Below are 22,319 nucleotides of genomic sequence, written 5' to 3' on the forward strand. Positions count from 1 at the left end.
ATGAATCTACGTGAGCTACTTTGATACCTGAACTTTTTTGTTTGTTTTCAGTCAGAAAACTGCATTTAAAATGTTTGTAAGAATCTGACAAGAAAAATATATTTGAAGTGGACTGTGTATAAATATCTGTGATGTAAGTCTCAGAAATACCTTGAGGAAAGTATCATTACCTAGTTTTTGGGTTTCACTTACAGTTAGTGAAGCTGATAGAAGATTTTGAAATGGCTGCTGATTCAGACCTTGGTGCTCGTCCTGCAGTCTCTGAAGCTGCTGGTGGTGGTATGTGTCCAAATAACAGAAGGATAATAAGTTTGCCATGGAATATGCATCTTAAATAACATATAGTTACTACTGACGTTTAATGCAATCCCTAAAGGTGTTATTGAAATATGAAGCAAAAATACCAGAGATAGAAATAAGATGAAAGATAGCCAGTCTGAATATTGAATTACAATATCTACTGGTTTTATTAAAATCTTACATCAGGTTAAGTGTTTACTAGAGAAGAATTATTGAATGACCCATTGTTTATTTAACAAATAACAATGCAGTATCTACTTATAGCTGCTGTAGTGTGCCAAGAACGTAATCTAATCTACTTATGGAGTTAATACAAAGCCAAGTGGTGGAACCAAATCATGGCTATATCTGTATTCATACGTAAGGCGATATTTAGGATGTCCTTTAGGCTCACACGGAGCAACTCCTGGTCCAGTCATTTTCTTTATGTGTGCAGGACTGGTTCACACACACAGCCCTGGGAGTGTCTTTCTGTAGGGAGGCACAGCTGATTCAGGTCCAGGCTGTTGTAGGTAACAGATAAATTAAAAATGCCACTGACCAAAATACAAGAGTGATAGTTTCTGCATTGTGAGGATTCTCCATCGGGCTACACTAAGTACAATGTATTATCTTTTTTTTCACAGATTCAGAGCATCATTTGACAGGCATGATTTTTGAAGATGTTAGAGATTACAAGAAGGAGATCTCAAACTTGGAATATCCTATGCGCAGTTCTACTACAGTGGATGCACACTCTCCTGCCTCTGCAGCCTTGGCTTCTTACTCCCCCAGTGGCCTGAAGTCACGTTCTGGTATAATCTTTGTTGTATATTTTTCCCCTTTGCATCTTTTAAAAATAAGTAAACCTTTTCTTCATGCTGTAATACTTCTATGGCTGTTACACAGAATGTTATATAATGCCAATGAGCTCATTAAAGTCAGGCCTGAGTCTTTCTAGATTGCATTATTTAGAATGGCTTCACTGATGTGCTCTGATAATGGGTTTGTTACGTGACAAAACAGTATCACTAAGTTTTGAAAACTGTTCAGCAGTGAATCATACTTTCACTCAAATTCACTGTTATTAAAAGAAAATAGTCAACATTGGTTCTGTTTCTAAAACCCATCACTGTGCTGATTTGTACTTATTTACCTAAGTGGATATAAATGATTGTGGTATCACAAAACATTCAGAGCTTCCTCCAAATGCTGTCTTGATCCTCTGTCGTCTCCCTATGTCTAGAGAGGTGACACCTCTGTTAAATCCAGCCTAGATCAGCAAAATCAATTGGTTTATTTCTCTGACAGTAACTACTATCTGTTCCTAAAAGATTGTTTTATGAGGTCTAATAATTTTGAAAACTGAGATTAAATTGATTTTTGCAATTATGAAGACTGCAGTAGCATTAAAAGGAGGAGGAAAAACCATTCTGCAGGCAACCTGTTGCCTGAGGTTAAAAATGCAGTTGTATTGTTTTCTCTGCATATTGCCTGCATTGCTTGCAGTCAGGCCCCCAAAAGTGATATGTGCTTTGTACATGTGAATGTGCATTTGATAGTCACATTTACAGCAATCTGTCTTAAATGGTATTAAAACATGGTTCCTGTGTCTGTATACAGCAAGTGAATCTCAAATAGTACACACACCCAGTTAAATTTTGAAAACAGTAATAGAGTTTTCTAAGTATAGACTTGTTATTTGCAAGCTAAGGAAACTGCAGGTGATACTAAGTTACAACTATAATTTTTTGAGATGGAGAGATTAGTTTAGGAGAGAAAGCAGTGCTCTTCCTTCCAAGAGAACCATACTGCTCTTCAGTTGCATCTTCTGAATTCCAAGCTTCTTCTGAGTGCCTGGATTCCTCAAGTAAGTGGTCAATAGTTAATTTCCATGAAACACTGTATAATTAATTGGAACAGATAATTTCCAGTTAGTTGGTCATGGCAGAAATCTGTCGACAGTGACCATATCTTCCTTGCAAAACTACCCACAAAAGCCAGCAGCTGTTAATTAATGCTCTCTGGAGCCTCTCTGCTTACCTGGCACTCAATGACATGTTGTCTCCCAGGCCATTAAGCTTATGTACAATATTAATTTGTTTTTAATGTCAACACATTGGGGTTGAAGCATTTCTATTTTATCCCACAGGCTGTTTAACATATGTATGATTAAAGTGTGTATAAATGAAAAGATATTACTAAGAAAGATTATTTCTGTTTCAGGTACTCACTTATGCAAAGATCTATGTCCTGGGTATGTATTTTGAGACTGGTTTTATTGATAGTTTACCAGAAACCTGACTTTCAGAGTGGAATCATCACTTTATAAAAATCAAGGCATTTATTTTCAAACTGAGCAAAAGTACTTTTGTTAGCTAATTTCAGGCATTTACTCTGACTTTGGTGGTGCTTTTTAGATTTACTTCATGCAAAAAGCTGCAGAAGCATTCAAAGTTCTTTTCTAGTTACAAGTATTGGGGCTGTTAATGTAGATGGTGCTCTTGTCTGTGTGTATTTGTTATTTCTCCTATTTGCAAACCACTTTTTCAGCAAAGTACATGCAACTGCTGTGGGTAGTTTTCTACGAACACCAGCTATCACCAGAATGTTTTAAAACTCTTAGTGTGTGAAAAGTGTAAAGCAACAGACTGAAGATTTCAAAACTGGAAAGAGCCTGTGCATTAAATAAAATGGTCTGATATATTTTTACTTTTAGCTACTGTTAGACTTCTGGATCTAGAACAAATGAGTAGCTGGTTTCCTTTTTTTCTGGTAATAATGCTCCATTACCCATCTTTATTGCTTTACTTGAAGCATAGCAGTAAACTGAATGGTTTATTCTGGTTTTGTAGTATTTTAAGTGGAACTGGTTGTTGTGACCACAGTAGATTAGTGGTTACATAATGTGGAATATGGGTATGAAGCAATAAACTTTAGCAGACACTGAGAGCTTGTTGTCCTAAACTATGGGATTTTTAAATATTTTTTTACTGGGAGCAACTGATTAAAAGAGAGGAAAGAAATGGGGAGAATTTAGGTGAAGCTGTGCTCTCACTGACACTGATTCTTGCTCAGAAGGTCATTGAGATTTGGGTACCATTGAAACTGGTAGCACCCCATAACCTTATCTCCTGATGGGTAGCAATACAAACCCTGTGGGTGCTCCTGGCTGCCAGGCTCAGCCTCCTCTGGCCAGCCATGTTCACACAACACAGCAGAACTCAAGCATTTCAGTTCTGGATTGTCCCTCTGATGTTAGTCAGGTATTGCTCCTTCTGTCTTCCTCAAAGCTGACTCAGATGTACTAACACAGTGGAAGTGTGGGGGAAGAATAATCAGTCCAAAGGCTTTATGTAAAACAACCTGGATATTGTTGTTTTTAGTATGAAGGAAAGGGGTTTAGCTTGTTGTTCTTACAGTGATGTTTTACATTAATTTAGTAATAGCTTTTTTTCCCTACCTAACATCAAGCTCTTTAGAAGATCCCCTGCAAATTACTGGTGCAAGTGATGTTACTGACATTGTGAATGATCGTGTGGTAGAAAGCAGCACCTCTCTGTTGGAGCTGGGCTTTGCAAGAACTAAGACTAAGAAAATCTCTAGGTAATACCATGGCTGGTTTTTGTTGTGTGTTTCTTAAATTGTTTTAACCCTGATTATTCTCATAGTTTACACTCTGTAAACAGTGGAAGCAAATAATGTGGTTTGATGTTAATGGGACTACTATTAGAGTTTTTAATCACCACAAATCTATTGGTCATTATTGTCAAACTTGCTAATTGTTTTCTGGTGTTCTGGTTTTGAAATTCTTTCCTTCCCCTTTGGTTGCTCCTTCTTCTGCTAGGTATACGCTGGAGCAGAACTGTTTTTATACAGCAGATTCAGTTCAGACCTTCAGGTCTTCTAAGGCAGTTCTGAAGACAGAACAGAAATTTCCTGGCAGAGACATAGCAGCTTCAGAAACTTCCAGCCCCAGATTGCAGCTTGTCATGCTCCCTTCCCTGCTGGAGATTTCTACACCTTCTGACTGTCAGTTACAAAATCAGCTGTGTTCTTTCCTGAGAGAGGTCAAAGTGACAGCTGTTTCTTACTCCAGTTTGTGATATCAATTGCTGACAATGTGAAAAAATACATCTGTTCAGGTCACCAGTCTGCTGCATTGGTGATACAGTTCACACCAGCTTAAGCTCTAGTTCTATTATCTGAATGTAGCTGAGGAGTAAAAGAAAAATTTTATGCAATGTCTTAGAAATTACTTGTTTACCAGGATTTTACATAGTAAAATTTTGCAAAAGAAAATTTCCCTTCCTGTTGATTACTTATGCTTCCAGCTGCATTAGAATTTTAAAAGGTTTCCAATATTTTTGTTGTATCAGGTAGTGGCCATTTTTTGTGGCAGTTTACAGGATGTGCTAGATTATTTCCTGTTTACATCTGCCCTCAGGGTTCTTGGTTCTGCTTCTGGGCATTCTCAAAGAACAGAAAAGGAGAGGAAAGAGATACAAACATGGATGAAAAGAAAGCAAAAGGAAAGAATGAGAGAGTATTTGAAGAAACTGGATGAACAAAGACAGAAAGAACATCATCCGTTCAACCTGGGAAAGAATACGGTAAGAATAGCAGGTGTCTTAAAGAGTAACTGCTACTTATTATACGAGTATTGATTATTCAGGTTAGATAATGTAAAGGCTGGGAGTGATTGTTTTTGTTCTCTTATTGTAATGCGGGATATCTACATGAATGATTTTATTTTACAGGAACTGGCCATAGTTGTGTCAGGTAAGTAAACACACCAGTGTTCTTCATAGGCTGCAGTGGTGACCATTGGCTGCAGGTGAACATTAGCTGCAGGTGGCCATTACAAAGTAATGCAGGTGGTCCTCAACTGTAAAGGATACAGCTGCAACACTTACTGACCAAAGATGTATTTTTCAGGGAGTGATAGCTACAGCAGTTGTTAAGATGTGTTTACATCTTGTTTCATCGTCCCTACACGCCTCCCAAAAACCCCCAGAGAATTTAAAAAGCAGAGTTCATATGCCAGTATCCTTTACTAACAGGGCAGGATACTGGGGATAGCCATCACTGTCATTCACCCACACAGAGATGCATGCAAAAATCATAAGGGGTCAGCAGAGATGCTAGAATATGCCATATAGGTCAAGTATCTTATGAAATTATTTGTTCGAGGCTGATTTCAATGAACAGTCCACTCCCAGAATTCTTTGCATTTTAAATGTAATTAATGAAAACACATTTATGGCCTGATCTGGAAATTTTTCTCTGCTGGAAATAATAGAAATTTTCAAACAAACTCTCAAAAGCAGTTCAGAAGAAATTTTCCAATCAGTATTAACTCTTCTAAACTGCATTTGCCATCTGGATGCTTTCAGGATCTGAAAAGACCCAGCTAAGTCACAGGAAGCTCTGGAGTTACAGGAGATGAGACCTGACAACCCCAAATACATCTCTATACTTTCTGCTTGTTGAATTCAGGATATACTGTAAATACTTCCAGGCTGAAGCTCTGTTGTAACTCCCAAGCAGCAAATATGTAACATAGTTACATAATGTTACTAAATAATTCAATTGTATTCACTTTCAGAAAGAGTAACAGATTTATGTGAAATAAAGTATTTCCCCTGGTTTTAAACAGTCTTTCGGAACTGAAGTGGGGTGCTCTTCTGCATTTCTGTGGAGAGAAGTGGTTTAAGAAAAATGGGTCCTGCTTCTCTCCCTTTCCTGTGTTGTCATGTCATAAATATACACTTGATGCTTTTGCTGTGGGCTTTTCTCCTGAAATCATTAGTGGAAGAGTCACAGCTTTCAGTGGATGGCTTGGATTTGGTTTGGATTGGTTTGGATTTTTTTTTAAGAAGAATTAAAGACTTCAAATTGTACTCTAGCAAACATAAATCAAAGTGCAACCTTGCCATGTTTTTTAAGTTTGTTATTAGGAGCATCACTGATTTTTTGGAAACTGCAAGTGAGGCAATTTGACACCTTGAGCTTGAATATGAGGACATCTCCTTAGGAATGTTAATATTTTAAGCATATGAGGTATGGAAGATGTGATTGCAGGATTTCAGTATAGTTTTTGAGACTGGAAAGTTTCAGAGACAATCTTACTCGAATTTCCTGGTAGGGCCATTTGCTTCCATATTATTTTTTTCCCGAAGAGTTTCTTAGGTAGTAACTTTCAAGTCAAGTAAGTGCATTCTGAGAGTGAGAGACTGGAAGGAGACCACAGTACGCAATAAGTTAATGATTTTTATCCTTTCTTAAACAGCATCATCATCCTACTTCAAAGGATATTAGAATCTTCCAGAAGAAGAAAGAAGAAAAAGACAAGTAAGTTGCTATTAAATCCTTATTTGTTTATTAGTTTTCTAGTTCTGAGATGGAGGTAGAGATAGTTTTAACTATATTGCTTATGAAATTTCAGATATTGCTTAATGAAATTTCAACCAAAAACATAAATAATTCATGTTTGTTTTACCATTTAGGAAAACTCTGAACATTTTTCATCCTTTGACTATATTTGTCACTTTCCAAATCTCGTTTGTTTTCTTTCCCCAACATTTACTCATTCATTCTGTCAAACCCTTCCATAAGAAATGTTCTAACTTTTTCTAATGACCTCTTAGAAGGCTTAGTATATTTTCTGTGAAATCTTGAAAAAAAATGTTCTTCATGCAGCCTTACAGGACTCAAAAGCAAGCTGTGGTGAAATGAGTGACAGCATGAGGTAATGTGTGATACTATTTTTCCACAGAGCCCTGTTGTCTGAGCATCACAGAATCAGAATATCACAGGCACTTTCCCTGATGAATGAAATGTTATCTGAAACAGTGCCATCACCAGCAAGTGATTACAGGACATTGTCCAGCACAAGGTCACCTCAAGCTTACAGAAGGAGCAATGTGGCATCTAGTCCAGGGTAACACTCTAAGCATTAAACCTACTCTGTTCTACTGGTGTCTTTACCACACTCAAAAGTCTATAGCAAGTTTAGACAGGATTAGCTTGAGAGAAAAGTCTAATGCTGGTAGAATCAAAGATACAATTTGTCTGAATCAGAGGACTCTCAAGTCCCTGTTCCAGGCTTGTGAAAACCAGTACTGGTTTTAAATCTTGGAGGAAGCCCTAAAAATGCCTTTTGGATCACTGAATAAGCCAACTCAGGAGTTGAGCTATAATCAGTGTCCTAATCCATTCCAGTCAACATCAGCTCCTTTACAGAAAGGGTGGTTAAACACTGGAACAGGCTGCCCAGGGATGTGGTGGAGTCACCATCCCTGGAGGTGTGACTGGACATGGCACTCGGTGCCAGAGCCTAATTGATAGGCTTTGTGATCCCATCAAAGGTTGTACTTGATGATCTTAGAGGTCCTCTGCAGCCTTAGTGATTCCATGAGTTCCACTAGACTATAAACAGCAATACAGACTGAAGAGCATCTAACAACAAGCCAGAAGCAAATAAAAATTCTGCTATGCAAGCTCTAGACTTGTTCTCTTTCTTGCTAACTTTTTCATTACTTAGGATTTCACTTGTTTTTTCTTTAGCACTTTGCTTTTTGCCTTTCGAGAAGGTGAGAGTATCTGAGTATTACAAATTGATACATTTATTCAGTTTAATGGTATTAATGCTACGTGTCTGTATATATAATCCAGGTGTATATTGCATTGTAGTTTTTATTTTTATATATAGTTTATGCTTTTCAGAATAATAGGGAGAACTTTGTACTTCAGGTAATCCTATAATTCAATATTTCTGCTTTTCTTTTTCAGTACAGTACCTTTTTTAGGTACAGTTCCAGGATACAGCATTAAACTGAATGTAGTAGCTGAGCAGAGCCTGCTGGTGGTGTCCATGGGAAGTTTAAGTGCATCAGCCCAACTAGAATCAGACATGCTAAGGAACATCAAGCAGGAGTCCACTTAGGAGTGGCAGGAACTACTAACTAATAAGTTTTGTTGAGCCTAAAGTGCTCTCTGTAAAGCCAATTTGATGTGTCTTCACTGTGATTGCAGCAGTTCTGATTTTGGTGAGGCTTACTGGCCCCACAAGCAGTGTGTGATGCTGATCCTCAGCTAAGTGGGCTGAATGTGATTTCTCTGGCTTTTATGTCTCTTCTGAATATGCCCTGTGAGGTTGGAGTTGTGTGGAGGAATGGTACATGGTACACTGCAGGAAGTATTTGAGCTTTATTGTGTTGGGTTTTTGTCTTCTTGTAGAGGGCATCTGAACAGTCCTGTTCTGGCAGAAAGGAGCAGAATTGCTGCACAACCTGGCTTTGGTCAAAAAGTACAACGTTTCACTCCAGCTCTTGGTTTAACACAGTCCAGAGGTAAGAGCAGATCTTTTTTGATGAAGGCACATACTGAAAAAGATCTTCAAGTGACTGCTGAATTTTTGGGAGGGAGGAGCTTTGATATCTTTGTAAAAATCAGGTTTAAAATCCTGGATGTTTCCTGTCCTGAGGCATTTGAGTACTGTGTAATCCAGGCAGCAAACTTGTAGATGAAAATTTCTAAGCATCTTTGAGTATATTTGATTTGCGTTTAAAAAGGAAATGTTTACTTTCCAGGAAATACCTGTATGATCCTTCAGAAAAGTACCTCTAGAAGACAACTGAGAAATGCTTCAAACTGTCTTGTTAATTCTAGACACTGTAAGTTATACTGAACAATGGCATAGTGTTGCATAATACAGGGGAGAGGATGAGATGCAGATACAGCATTTGTTCAGAAAAATAAAACTCATTATTTTTCCCCATGTAAAAATCCTTTTAATTAGAAACTTGTGAAATATTTTAATCATTTCTGTTTGCCTTCTGAAGCTTTAGCCAGATAATAGTTTCAAGATTACTGAAACAAGTATGCTAGATTTTAGTGAATTCCTGAAATACATGTTATGAAATCATGAGGGATGGAGTCTTATTTTCAATTCAAACCCACAGAGAGAAAGTTAATTAGCAGACCATGACACAAAAATTATGCCTCTCCTTACCTTTCTATGCTGCTTACTCCCAAGCTTTTCAGAATAGAAATTGTCTTCATTTTCCCTCTGTATAATATCCATTTAAGATATCATTTTGTCATAATGTTAGCCTGGAAAAATATGACTAAGCTTAACAAGAAAACCCCCTTTGGATTTTAGTGGTACTTTTTTCCATGCCTGTCTTTGTAGGTCTGGATCCACAAAAGATTGCTCCAATCAAATTCTTTAACAGATACAGTACTTGTTAACAGCAGCAGAATTTCTGCTCAAAGAATGAGGAGTGAATCAGTCTGAGACTTAAGAGACATTGTGGCCTGATTCTATTCTGCCTTAGATCAGAATTTTACTATTGGCCTAATTTGGACAGTCAAAGGACAATGTATTTGACTTGTCAGTGCAGGAAATTGAGAGAAGCAATAATAAGCAGAAAGGCACTTTTCCTGAATCGCCTCTACTCATGTGGAAAAGTATTTTTTATCCATTCCATATATTCACTTTTTAAACTCTATCTTCATTTTGATCTTTCCCTGATTTCCTGGCACCTTTTGGTTTTTCCAGTATATCACATCACTGCTAAGGGTTTCATCAAAGTTCCATGTCTTCTAAAGAGGCACAAGTTCAGAATTTATTTAGTTTAGTCCTCTGCCTAGTAATTACACAATGTGCTTTTTTGGGGGAACTGTAGCACAGAACCTGAGTGCTGTAGGCATCTTGTTCCACTTTGTGTTCTGCCCTGGGAAGGCACTTCAGAGCATGAGGCTGGAAGGAACCAGCAGCCTTTTCTCACCATGACCCCACACTAGATACCAGAGCTTGCTGTTTTCACATGTATTTGCACACAGCTTCAGCTCTTAGAACTTGGAGCTTCTATTCTTGGAGATGTTTCAAGAGATTGAGATGAAAAGTGCAAGAAGTGTTACAGTGCTGTGGTTAGCCTTTTTTCTCCTTATCTCCTCAGCTGCTGAGTGCAGAGTCAGCAGAAGATCAACACAAAAGCCTCCTCAAGTTACCACTGCAGTTCAGACAGAAGGTGTTGATCTTGACTCTGATCGAGATGTGGTGAGTCCTTGGACTGTGCCTGATGATATCCAAAGGATACTTCAAGAAACTCATGACTCCATGTTCCAGGTAGAGTACCTATTATTCTATAAACTAATTGATACTTGCCACTGAACACTTTCTGCTTTATTTAAAACGTGATTCTCTATTCAAAACATGTGGATGAGATAGATACAGAGAAGCATAAATGGCTTTAGCAGAACCACTTTTTTTTTTTTTTTTTTTTCACAGGCAAAATCATTCTTGTGAGCCTTGAAATTAAATGTTCTTTTTAACAGCTCTATAGGTACATTGCCTGCCCAGGCAACAGACACCAGTAGGAGGGCATAAAAAGGAAAATAGATTGCATTTGTTGCAGAATAATCAGACACAACTTGGTTTGGACATGTTTTAAAAGAGTGGGATCATTTCTGCTGTCCACAGTGATCAGTTTGTCTTCTCTTCCCTCCACAGGCCTCTGCAGTGCACAGCATGAGTTTCTCTCCTCTCGGCAGTATCAACACTGACAGTGTTTCTGAAAGCACAGGGAGCATCCTCAGCAAGCTGGACTGGAATGCAGTTGAGGCTATGATAGCAGATGTGGAAGACAAGTAAATAGTGCCACTGTGCTCGTCCAAACAGTTGTTGGTGTTTGGGTTTTGTTTTCTAAAAATAGTAATTGCTCTGCTTAGAATGGATTGAGGCCTGCATTGCTTTCCTTCTTAAGCAGCATGGAAGCTCTCACTGCTTCCAGCTGCCTAGATGAAGCTGAATTCCTTAAAATGTCATTTTCCTTCCATATATCTTCAAGTCAAGAAGAACTAAATATAGTTGGTAAAGGCAGACCCACAGTCTCAAACAGATCTGAGTCAGCTGCTTTACATAGAAACATATATAAACACAAAGAATATTATTTTATTTTAAGAGCAGTGGACAACTGTTGTAGTTTTGTATTTAATATTTAACATTAGTATGAAGTTATTTTTGTAATGTAAGGGTTGTGTTAAACTGGTTTAATAAAAGTGATTTTATTAGTTCCTGCTATAAATGATTTACACATGAAACACCTAATTATTACTGTGTACCACTAGGACTGTATGTGTACATGTGCAGTACCCTCATATTTTAAACTCAGCCTACTTGTGCAGTAGTTTTGAGAAATCTTAGAAGAGTTTGAGTGATTGATAGAAAGAGTCAGAAATAGGCTGATAAATAGTCAGAAATGAAAATGACAAATAGACTTTTGTTAGAAAAGTCAGGCAGCAGCATCAGACACAGAGGACAAGTACTTCCTGGGGTAAAAACAATATTGCTGTTCATCCATCTGCAGAATGCTGCTGCTTAGAGCTCCTCCAGCAGCCCCCAGGGGTTTGTAGAAAAATTTCCCATGTGCTCAGTGACCATCAAGTAGTTGTGATGTCTGAACTGACACAGCTGTGGTGACATTTCCCCTACAGCTGTAGCTTTTATTTTGTAGTGAAGAAATCTGAATTGGAAGTCAAAAGTGTATTAATTGCCAGTAGTTAATTACTGTCTCCTCAAAGTCTAATAGTTAAAAAACAAAAAAAAAAACTGATGTTTCCAAGAGAAGCTGTATCTTGGCAAATATCAAACAATAAGGTTCAGAGGGAGGCTGTTACAGGATTACACACATACCAGGATAGAACTGACAGTTGCTGTAGGCTCAGAGGTCCAGTAGCAATTCTCAGAATTTGCATCAGTTTTTCTCACAGGATTGACCAGAGTGTAAAACTCAGGATTGGGTTTGATCATCTTGAAATGAAAGGGGCCAGTGCCTTCAAAGAGCCAGTCTAAGCATGAGACTGTGACTTTACCCAAAGTGTAATACTGTGTTTCTGCAGAGTGGCAGCAAACAAATCATCAGGAGGTACTTTCTCTTCCTGGTGGAAAAATACTGTGAAAAATACTGGTTTAGCTAAGTGTGGAAATTTCATTGTGCTCACAGCCATCTGTGAGAAGGAAAAGCAGTCAGTCCATTTCATTCTAACAGTGGTAAAGGAAACACTTTCTTGAGGTGCCCCCAGATCCACAGCATCACAGGACATTAACACAAGGGCAGAGAGGCAGTTCAAAGACCTCCCAGTCAGGATGTCAGCACTGAAGCTGAGCTGTGGCAGCAGCAGAGCCTGGGCAGGCAGAGCTGCTCCTGCAGAGCCACAACAGTGAGGAAAAGCACTTGGAACAAATGAAAGGATCATTAAGAGTGACTTCTTAACCAAGCTGCTTCCATGGATTCACAAAAATTTTTTTTGCAATTCCTCCTGTGGTGCCCTTTTTAGGACGGAAGAGGAGAAAACTGCTTAGAACGTCTTTTTCTGAGAGAAGCAAATAGTCATTTGAAATTAATGAAATCTTGAAACAGACATTAAAAAAATCCTTGAGGAGGTCTGCTGTCATAGAAGTTATGACGATCAAACAAATAAAAATCTGTTAAGTTATTGCAGCCTTTTAGAAACAAATTTTTTAAAGCCCTTTTTCTCTAGTGTCCTAGTAAAGGTAGTCAAAATACAACGGTATAAATATTTACTAATCTAAACTGGTTTACTGTTTAGTTGCCTTATTACTTGCTTAACTTTTCAGGGCCAAAGTTTCTCTTGCAAAGCTAAAAGAGAAGTTAATGCTTACGTTCAAATTTGAAGGCCTAAGATTTTCCCCAAGCACCACATTGCAGAACTTGAAACTTTGGAAAAGGAACAAGTTGGTAATTTTTCCTTCGTTATCCAGCCTACCTCATTTTTGCCATCCTTTTGGCATTTTTTGTTATTTTTTGGTGTTTTTTTGATCACAGTCTTTCACCTGTTTCACTGACTCATCCACCACCTTGAACAGAAAAAAATTCTTCTCTACTTCTATAGCCTGAATTGATCCTCTTTCAATTTAAACCCATTCCCCCTTGTCCTACCACTCCCTACCCTTGTAAAAAATCCATCGCCAGCTTTCTTATGGGTCCCTTCAGGTAATAGAAGGAGCTGTAAAATCTCCCAAGAGCTTTCTTTTTCCAGGCTGATCAATCCCAATTCCCTCAGTGTGTCCTCAGAGCAGAGGTGCTCCATCCCTTTAGTCATTGTCATGGCCTCCTCTGGACTTGCTCCATCAGGGACCCCAGCTCTGGCTGCAGTGCTCCAGGTGGGTCTCACAGAGCAGAGCAGAGGGGCAGAATCCCCTCCCTGCCCTGCTGCCCACGGGGCTCTGGATGCAGCCCAGGACATGTTTGGCTTTCTTTTCCATGAGTTTCCTGATACTTAGCATTCCCAAGCAAATATCTGTTTACACTTTACATAGGATAAATGTTTAGAAACATAAATTTATTTTAATTTTGGGTTAGTGGCCAGCATGGGAAATCTTCAAAGTAACCTCTTTGGAAAAATAAGAAGGAAAGTGAAGAATAACACTGCCAGACACAAACAAAATTGTTCGGCTACAGTGTCTGTTCTGTATTTGACAGCAGCCTGGATACTGGAGGTGAATGCACCAGTAGCAATTTGCTCATGATCCAGACTAGGAGGTGCTGTGGATTCTTTGGAGGGACAGGAGGCCTTGCAGAGGAGCCTAGATAGGAGCACTGAGCACTCTTAAATGGGGTGAAATTTGACAGGTCTAAATGCTGAATTCTGCACCTGGGATGGAGTAACATGGGGCCCAGGGGTAAAGTGGGAGATGTGTGGCTGCACAGCTGCAGGGGGAGCTGGGGCTGACTGGTGCTGGGCTCAGTGTGGGTCAGCAGAGCCTGGGCAGCCCTGAGGACAAACCCCATCCCAGAGCACTGAGCACAGCACAGCCCATGGAGGGGATGCTCTTGCTGGGCTCAGCCTTGGGCAGCCTCAGCCTGAGCCCTGGGGGAGAAGGGTGGGAAGGTCCTTCAGTGCATCCTGAGGAGGGAAACAAAGCTGGAACGTCCCTTGAGGAGCAGCTGAAGACTTTGGGCTTGTCCACTTTGGAGAAACAGAGGCTGAGCTGTGACCTCACTGCTCTCCACAGCTTCACAAGGAGGGGAAGGGCACAGGGAGGTGCTGAGCTCTTCTGCCTCACATCCAGGTGCAGGATGAGTAGCAGTGGCTCAGAGCTGAAGCAGGGAAGGTTTAGACTGGATAGTAGGAAGCATTTCCTTATCACAAGGATTGTGGGTGGTCACATACAAGAACAGGCATCCTGGAGAGGTGGTTGATGCCCTGAGTCTGTCAAGGTACAAGAGCCATTAGCAATAGGCTTTAATCTTTGGTCAAGCCTAAAGAGTTCTTTGGATTAGCAGAGGTCTTTGGAAGTGGCAGTTGGATTACTTGATTATTGTAGGTCTGTCCCTTCCAACCATAACTCTCCCTCTCCTTCTCCCTCTCCTCTCCTCTCCTCTCCTCTCCTCTCCTCTCCTCTCCTCTCCTCTCCTCTCCTCTCCTCTCCTCTCCTCTCCTCTCCTCTCCTCTCCTCTCCTCTCCTCTCCTCTCCTCTCCTCTCCTCTCCTCTCCTCTCCTCTCCTCTCCTCTCCTCTCCTCTCCTCTCCTCTCCTCTCCTTCCTCATAATGAAATGCCAGGTTAATTTTGTTAACCAAGCAATGAGAAGACAGTGCAGTACCTTGCAATTAATGGCAAGATGATGAGAAAAGTAATGAACTTTACACTGAGATTCATTATCCCAGCAGCTCCTTGGCATCTTTTACCACAGTCACTATGGAAGAAACCTTATTCTAAACATTAAAAGCCTGTTTTCTTTCTTACGCAGAGACATGTAAAAGTACAAATTCTATTGAGTTTTAAATTGCTCATCTGCATGTGCATATTACCCACTAGATGCAGGATGACCCAGAGGTTTCTCAGCTGTGTTTGAGTTATTGTCTCTCTTTCAGCTCTGTAGCTGATGCAGGCTGCTCAAGCAGGGTGCCAGCACAACGCCTTCCAGCAGTTGTCACTCCCTTGGCAGATGCTTCTCAGGCCTGGGGTGCAGCAGGACCGTGGCAGCCCCTCCTCTGCTGCACCTGACAAAGCCTGGAGGTGCCGTGGCAACCATCACTGAAAGCCATTCCCTGAGGCTGTTGCCATGGACACTTGCACTGAGATGCTGCTGGGACTGGATGCTGTGGCTCCACAGCTATTTAGGCATCTCATCCAGAGACCTAAACTTTCTTTACCTCTCTGTCCTGGTTTGAAGGACAGGTGTCTGCCAAGAAAGGCAGAAATTTTCCTTTGAAACAGAGACCTGAATTCCACTTCCCCCAAATATTATAAACGTTTGAATCAAGGACTCTGAGGCAGAGATAAGGGGGTAGGAATAACAGCTCTTTTACTAATATATCTAACTGTACCAGCAGAAACAACAGCAATTGTTAAAATTACTAACAAAACAGAACAGATTACTCGGTTCCAGTCCTTTCTTTAGCTGTGAGCACGCTCTCTCTCGGCGGGAGCAGAGGTGGGAAGGGGCGGCCGCGGCCGCGCCGGTCTCAGGGGGAGCGGCTGGAGCGGGCAGCTCCTCGCTCACCGTTGGGGTCCGGGTGATTCGCTGTGTCCGCAGAGGCTGGAGGCTGCAGCGGGGCAGATGCAGGGCAGGTGATGGCAGAGGGTCTGGCTCTCCTGCCTTCGGCCGCGTGGCTCCTAGACCGGGGGATCCTCCTCCCAGCTCGCCAGAAACACGAGTCCCCTCTGGAAGCACGAGAGCCCCTCTCCAAGCCGATCCCACCTACCCCTTTTGTCCAGAGCCAGCAAAGATCCAGGGTGTAACCGGCAGCTCCGTTGGCATGACATAGGAAAAATTCTTTAAATTGACACAGTAATAGGAAAACACTCAACCCCCAACATTATCCACCCCGAATTTTTTCCATGCCAACATGCTACAGCAAAGTAAATCTTTTATATCATATACATACATGCAGTTACAGGCACAGTATCATAGATAGTTCACCCTAGAACAAGGTCTCCTTGGGGTATGCATTGGGTCTGTCCATTCTTTTGCATCACCCACCAAGTGAAACCTGGTCCTTGAGCGAAAACCACCCCACGAACAGGATTGTCTTTGCTGGAGGGAGAGTTCACCCAAACAGTTTTTCCTAACATGCCTCTCAGGTGTACCACAGGGACCTTATCTCCATCTGGTATTCCCAAGGGCTCAGACTGGGCAGGGCCTGCTCGGTTAGTGGAACCTCGGGTATTCACTAACCATGTGGCCTTTGGTAGATTGATGTCCCAGTTTTTGAAAGTCCCCCCGCCAAGTGCCTTTAAGGTGGTTTTAAGCAGGCCATTGCACCGTTTGACTTTCCCAGCTGCTGGTGCATGGTAGGGAATATGATACACCCACTCAATGCCATGTTCTCTAGCCCAGGTGCTTATAAGGCTATTTTTGAATTGAGTCCCATTGTCTGATTCAATTCTCTCAGGGGTACCATGCCTCCAGAGGACTTGTTTTTCCAGGCCCAGGATGGTGTTCCGAGCAGTGGCATGAGGCACAGGGTAGGTCTCCAACCGCCCGGTGGTGGCTTCCACCATGGTCAGCACGTAGCGCTTGCCCTGGCGGGTCTGGGGCAGTGTGATATAGTTAATTTGCCAGGCCTCTCCGTACTTGTACTTGGACCACTGCCCCCCATACCAGAGGGGCTTCACCCGCTTGGCTTGCTTGATGGCAGCGCACGTGTCACAGTCGTGGATAACCTGGGAGATGCTGTCCATGGTTAGATCCACCCCTCGGTCTCGTGCCCACTTGTAGGTGGCATCTCTGCCCTGATGACCTGAGGCATCGTGGGCCCATCGAGCTAGGAACAATTCTCCCTTGTGTTCCCAATCTAAGTCTATCTTTGAGACCTCTATCTGTGCAGCCTGATCTACCTGCTCGTTATGCCGGTGTTCTTCATTAGCCCGACTCTTGGGAACATGGGCATCCACATGACGGACTTTCACGGGTAGCTTCTCTACCCGAGTGGCAATGTCTTTCCACTCATCAGCAGCCCAGATTGGTTTTCCTCTACGTTGCCAGTCAGCCTTTTTCCACCTCTCCAGCCACCCCCACAGAGCATTGGCTACCATCCAGGAGTCAGTGTAAAGGTAGAGCTTTGGCCATTTCTCTCTCTCAGCAATGTCCAAGGCCAGCTGAACAGCTTTGAGCTCAGCAAGTTGACTTGATCCACCTTCTCCTTCAGTAGCTTGTGCAACCTGTCGTGTGGGGCTCCACACGGCTGCTTTCCACTTCCGGTTCATCCCCACGATGCGACAGGAACCGTCGGTGAAAAGGGCGTAGCATTTTTCATCTGCTGGCAGTTGGTTGTATGGTGGGGCTTCTTCAGCTCGGGTCACTTGTTTCTGCTCCTCTTCATCAGCGAGACCAAAATCTTCACCTTCTGGCCAGTTTGTAATTATCTCCAAAATCCCAGGGCGATTCGGGTTGCCAATACGGGCGCGCTGCGTGATGAGGGCAATCCACTTGCTCCATGTGGCGTCGGTGGCGTGGTGGGTAGAGGGAACCTTTCCTTTGAACATCCACCCCAGCACTGGCAGTCAGGGTGCCAGGAGAAGCTGTGCTTCCGTGCCAATCACCTCTGAGGCAGCTTGAACTCCTTCATAGGCAGCCAGGATTTCCTTCTCTGTGGGAGTGTAATTGGCTTCAGATCCTTTGTAACTTCTGCTCCAGAATCCCAGGGGTCGGCCTTGGGTCTCACCAGGCACCTTCTGCCAAAGGCTCCAGGACAGACCATGGTTCCCGGCTGCAGAGTAGAGCACATTCTTTACCTCTGGTCTCGTCCTGACTGGGCCAAGGGCCACTGCATGAGCGATCTCCTGCTTGATCTGGGTGAAGGCTTGCTGCTGCTCAGGGCCCCAGTGGAAATCGTTCTTGCAGGTCACCAGGTAGAGAGGGCTCGCAATCTGGCTGTACTCAGGGATGTGCATTCTCCAAAAGCCTATGGCACCTAGGAAAGCTTGTGTTTCCTTCTTGCTTGTTGGTGGAGACATTGCAGTGATCTTATTGATGACCTCAGTGGGGATCTGGCGCCGTCCATCTTGCCACTTCACTCCCAGGAACTGGATCTCTTGGGCAGGTCCTTTGACTTTGCTCTTTTTAATGGCAAAACCGGCTCCCAGCAAAATCTGGATGATCTTCTCTCCCTTCTCAAATACCTCCACTGCCGTGTTCCCCCACACAATGATGTCATCGATGTACTGCAAATGTTCTGGAGCCTCACCCTTTTCCAGTGCAGCCTGGATCAGTCCGTGGCAGATGGTGGGGCTGTGTTTCCACCCCTGGGGCAGTCGGTTCCAGGTGTACTGCACGCCCCTCCACGTGAAAGCAAACTGAGGCCTGCACTCTGCTGCCAAAGGAATGGAGAAAAACGCATTGGCAATGTCAATGGTGGCATACCACCTTGCTGCCTTGGACTCCAGCTCGTACTGCAGCTCCAGCATGTCCGGCACGGCAGCGCTCAGCGGTGGAGTCACTTCATTTAAGGCACGATAGTCCACAGTCAGTCTCCATTCTCCATCAGACTTGCGCACAGGCCAGATGGGGCTGTTGAAGGGTGAGTGGGCTTTGCTGACCAACCCTTGGATCTCCAGCTCACGGATCATCTTGTGGATGGGGATCACAGCATCTCGATTAGTCCGGTACTGCCGGCGGTGCACTGTCATGGTGGCAATTGGTACCTGTTGCTCTGTCACTTTCAGGAGCCCCACTGCGGATGGGTTTTCTGATAGTCCAGGCAAAGTGTTCAACTGCTTAATGCTCTCTGTTGCTACAGCAGCTATTCCAAAAGCCCACCTGAACCCCTTTGGGTCTTTGTAGTAGCCATTCCTGAGGAAGTCTATGCCTAGAATACGTGGTGCCCCTGGGCCAGTTACAATAGGATGTTTCTGCCACCCCTTCCCTGTCAGGCTAATCTCAGCTTCCAGCAAAGTGTATTCCTGTGATCCCCCTGTCACCCCAACAATAGAAATAGGTACCTTCCCCACATGTTCTGATGGTATCAGGGTGCACTGTGAACCAGTATCAACTAGTACTCTATGTTCCTGTGGCTTTGATGTGCCAGGCCATCGCACCCACACTGTCCAATACTCTCTGTCATCCCATGCCTCTCCCTGGCTAGAGGCAGGGCCCCTCTAGCCCTGGTTATTATTTCTTTCCTGGGCATACATAGTGGAGGTTCCTTCCAGGGGGTCTGACAGATCGTCCTCCCTTCTGTGATACCCTGCACCTTTACCATGGGAGGTTGAGGCTACCTTCATCTTAGCACGGTTCCCTCGGTTAGCATTTCCCTCCCTGAGCTGACGCACCCGTGCTGCCAGGACAGAAGTGGGTTTCCCATCCCATTTTCCCATGTCTTCCCCATGGTCTCACAGGAAAAACCACAGGTCAGCTCGTGGGGTGTACCCTCTCTCCCTAGCTGGGGGGCGTTGGGTTCTAGATTTGGGGCCTATGACTCACACTGGTGCTGCACTGATCTTTCTTATCTCCTCCCTCATCTCCTCCCTCATCTCCTCCCTCATCTCCTCCATCCTGTTTTGGACCTCTTGGAGGTCCCTGGCCACGGCAGAGACATTGGCCTGCATTGGGCCATTCATCATACTCTCAAAATTTCTGAGTCTGTTGGCAACAGAACCCACTGTCTCTTGGTGGTCATCAGCGTTGATCATTGCAATGAAGGTGGTATACTGAGATGGCCCCAGGTTTGCCAGGTTCCACAGCATCTGCCCTGTGCACCTGACCTTGTCAGGGTCATTGTCATGCTGTCCATCCCTCCCAAAGAGTACCTCTAATACTGCCACTTCTCTCAGCTGCTGCATCCCTTCCTCAAGAGTTTTCCAGCGCATTCTATGGTGGTACTCCTGCATTCTCTCTTTGTGGACAAACTTTTCTCTCACACTCATTAAAAGCCGGTCCCAGAGGGAAAGGAGGCCTTGCTCCCTTACAAATATCTGGTCCACACCTGAATCCTGGGCCAAGGATCCCAAATTCCTGGCCTCAGTTCCATCCAGTTGCACACCTGTTCCCGTAAGGTCCCAGACCCGGAGTAACCAAGTTGTAAAAGGCTCACGGCCTCTCCGTGCAATGTCTTTACGCAGGTTACGGAGACTGTCGTATGAGAGGGACTCTGTGACAATCTCAATCTCTGGCTCCCTTGCTGTCTGTGAGGACCCTCCTGGCTGATCCCCATTATCTAGGTGCCTCGTTTTAATCTTAGATTTTCTAGTTTCCACAGGGGCAACTGCTGCTGGCTGTGGCTGCCCCTGTGATCTGGCTGGAGCCTGGACAGATACAACATCTACGGGTTCCACTGCAGCACCATCTGACTCTCCCTCTTTAGGGCAGGGGGAGGGTTTCTCACCAGCTGAAGAAAAGTGCTCCTTCAACATCTGGCTGTGCTCCTTCAACATCTAGCTTTGCTCCTTCAACATCTGGCCAATATCCTTCACTAGAGCTCCCACCCACTCTGGGTGGTTCATTTCTGCAGTGGGCTGTGGGGCAGCATCAGGCTCTGGGGCAGCATCCCGAGTCCCCGGAGCAGAGTCATGTTCTGGGGTAACATCCCTGGTCCCTGGGGCAGGGGAAGACTCTGGGGCAACATCCCTGGTCCCTGGGGCAGGGTCATGTTCTGGGGCAACATCCCTGGTCCCTGGGGCAGGGGCACACTCTGGGGCAACATCCCTAGTCCCTGGGGCAGGGGCAGACTCTGGGGCAATATCCCTAGTCCCTGGGGTAGGTATCAGGGTTGTTAACCAAGCCAATATTCCCTTGTTTCTGAATGCAAAGTAGAGCAGGCCTATCAGCAACGCCAGCCATTGTATAATAACACTAGCAATTAAAACAGATCTGAAAGCCTTGAAAACTGGTGGAGTAGCCTCAAAAAACTGGGTGATGGGTTGGGAGAAAATTTCCCTTGCATTCATTACTTCACAGTAAGTACCGTTATTGAAATAACCCCAGAAATACGCAGTTAGAGTATGATAGCTCTGGATCCATGTGGCCACATCCCAGAGAAAATTAAAAAACCATGAATTCCTGACATAATCAATCCACCAAACTAATCGGATAATAGGTACCGTAACTTTGGTGAGAGGGCCCATATTCAAAAAAGGGCTTACAAATGGGAGAGAGGTATCTGTGGCCACATGGAGCCCAAAACAGATTAAACTGGACAACATGTTGCCCCTCAAGAGAGCTGTTACTCCTGTCTTAACTCTCCTCTTAATGCCCTCAAGCCCCACGTTGGGTGCCAAAATCTGTCCTGGTTTGAAGGACAGGTGTCTGCCAAGAAAGGCAGAAGTTTTCCTTTGAAACAGAGACCCGAATTCCACTCCTCCCCCCAAATATTATAAACGTTTGAATCAAGGACTCTGAGGCAGAGATAAGGGGGTAGGAATAACAGCTCTTTTACTAATATATCCAACTGTACCAGCAGAAACAACAGCAATTGTTAAAATTACTAACAAAACAGAACAGATTACTCGGTTCCAGTCCTTTCTTTAGCTGTGAGCACGCTCTCTCTCGGCGGGAGCGGAGGCGGGAAGGGGCGGCCGCGGCCGCGCCGGTCTCAGGGGGAGCGGCTGGAGCGGGCAGCTCCTCGCTCACCGTTGGGGTCCGGGTGATTCGCTGTGTCCGCAGAGGCTGGAGGCTGCAGCGGGGCAGATGCAGGGCAGGTGATGGCAGAGGGTCTGGCTCTCCTGCCTTCGGCCGCGTGGCTCCAAGACCGGGGGATCCTCCTCCCCGCCCCCGGAAACACGAGTCCCTTCTGGAAGCACGAGAGCCCCTCTCCAAGCCGATCCCACCTACCCCTTTTGTCCAGAGCCAGCAAAGATCCAGGGTGTAACCGGCAGCTCCGTTGGCATGACAATGGGAAAAATTCTTTAAATTGACACAGTAATAGGAAAACACTCAACCCCCAACACTCTCTAACAGCAGGACATTTCCATAGGAATGAAAGACAGGGAAGCTTCACAGATTAAGCCTATTATTATTTTCTTTGGATTGAATTATATAGAGAGGTTGTGTTCTCTACACCATGCATTT

The 22,319-nt window shown here is 43.7% G+C and overlaps 1 protein-coding gene across 1 annotated transcript in view; it reads left to right on the forward strand.

Moving 5' to 3' along the window:
- The window catches only part of CPLANE1 (ciliogenesis and planar polarity effector complex subunit 1), a 59,882-nt gene extending 47,386 nt beyond the window's left edge, over window positions 1–12,496 (forward strand). Inside the window, exons 43-54 of the mRNA XM_056514237.1 lie at window positions 195–279; window positions 927–1,094; window positions 2,036–2,149; window positions 2,506–2,536; window positions 3,754–3,885; window positions 4,727–4,892; window positions 6,572–6,633; window positions 7,058–7,222; window positions 8,521–8,633; window positions 8,874–8,957; window positions 10,245–10,414; window positions 10,799–12,496. Of these exons, the coding sequence (XP_056370212.1) occupies window positions 195–279; window positions 927–1,094; window positions 2,036–2,149; window positions 2,506–2,536; window positions 3,754–3,885; window positions 4,727–4,892; window positions 6,572–6,633; window positions 7,058–7,222; window positions 8,521–8,633; window positions 8,874–8,957; window positions 10,245–10,414; window positions 10,799–10,939 (1,431 nt within the window). The 3' untranslated portion in view covers window positions 10,940–12,496. The remainder of the gene's footprint in view (window positions 1–194; window positions 280–926; window positions 1,095–2,035; window positions 2,150–2,505; window positions 2,537–3,753; window positions 3,886–4,726; window positions 4,893–6,571; window positions 6,634–7,057; window positions 7,223–8,520; window positions 8,634–8,873; window positions 8,958–10,244; window positions 10,415–10,798) is intronic.
- The last annotated feature ends 9,823 nt before the right edge of the window (window positions 12,497–22,319 follow it).

This window comes from Oenanthe melanoleuca, chromosome Z (assembly GCF_029582105.1).
Source record: "Oenanthe melanoleuca isolate GR-GAL-2019-014 chromosome Z, OMel1.0, whole genome shotgun sequence".
Classification (NCBI taxonomy): Eukaryota; Metazoa; Chordata; class Aves; order Passeriformes; family Muscicapidae; genus Oenanthe; species Oenanthe melanoleuca.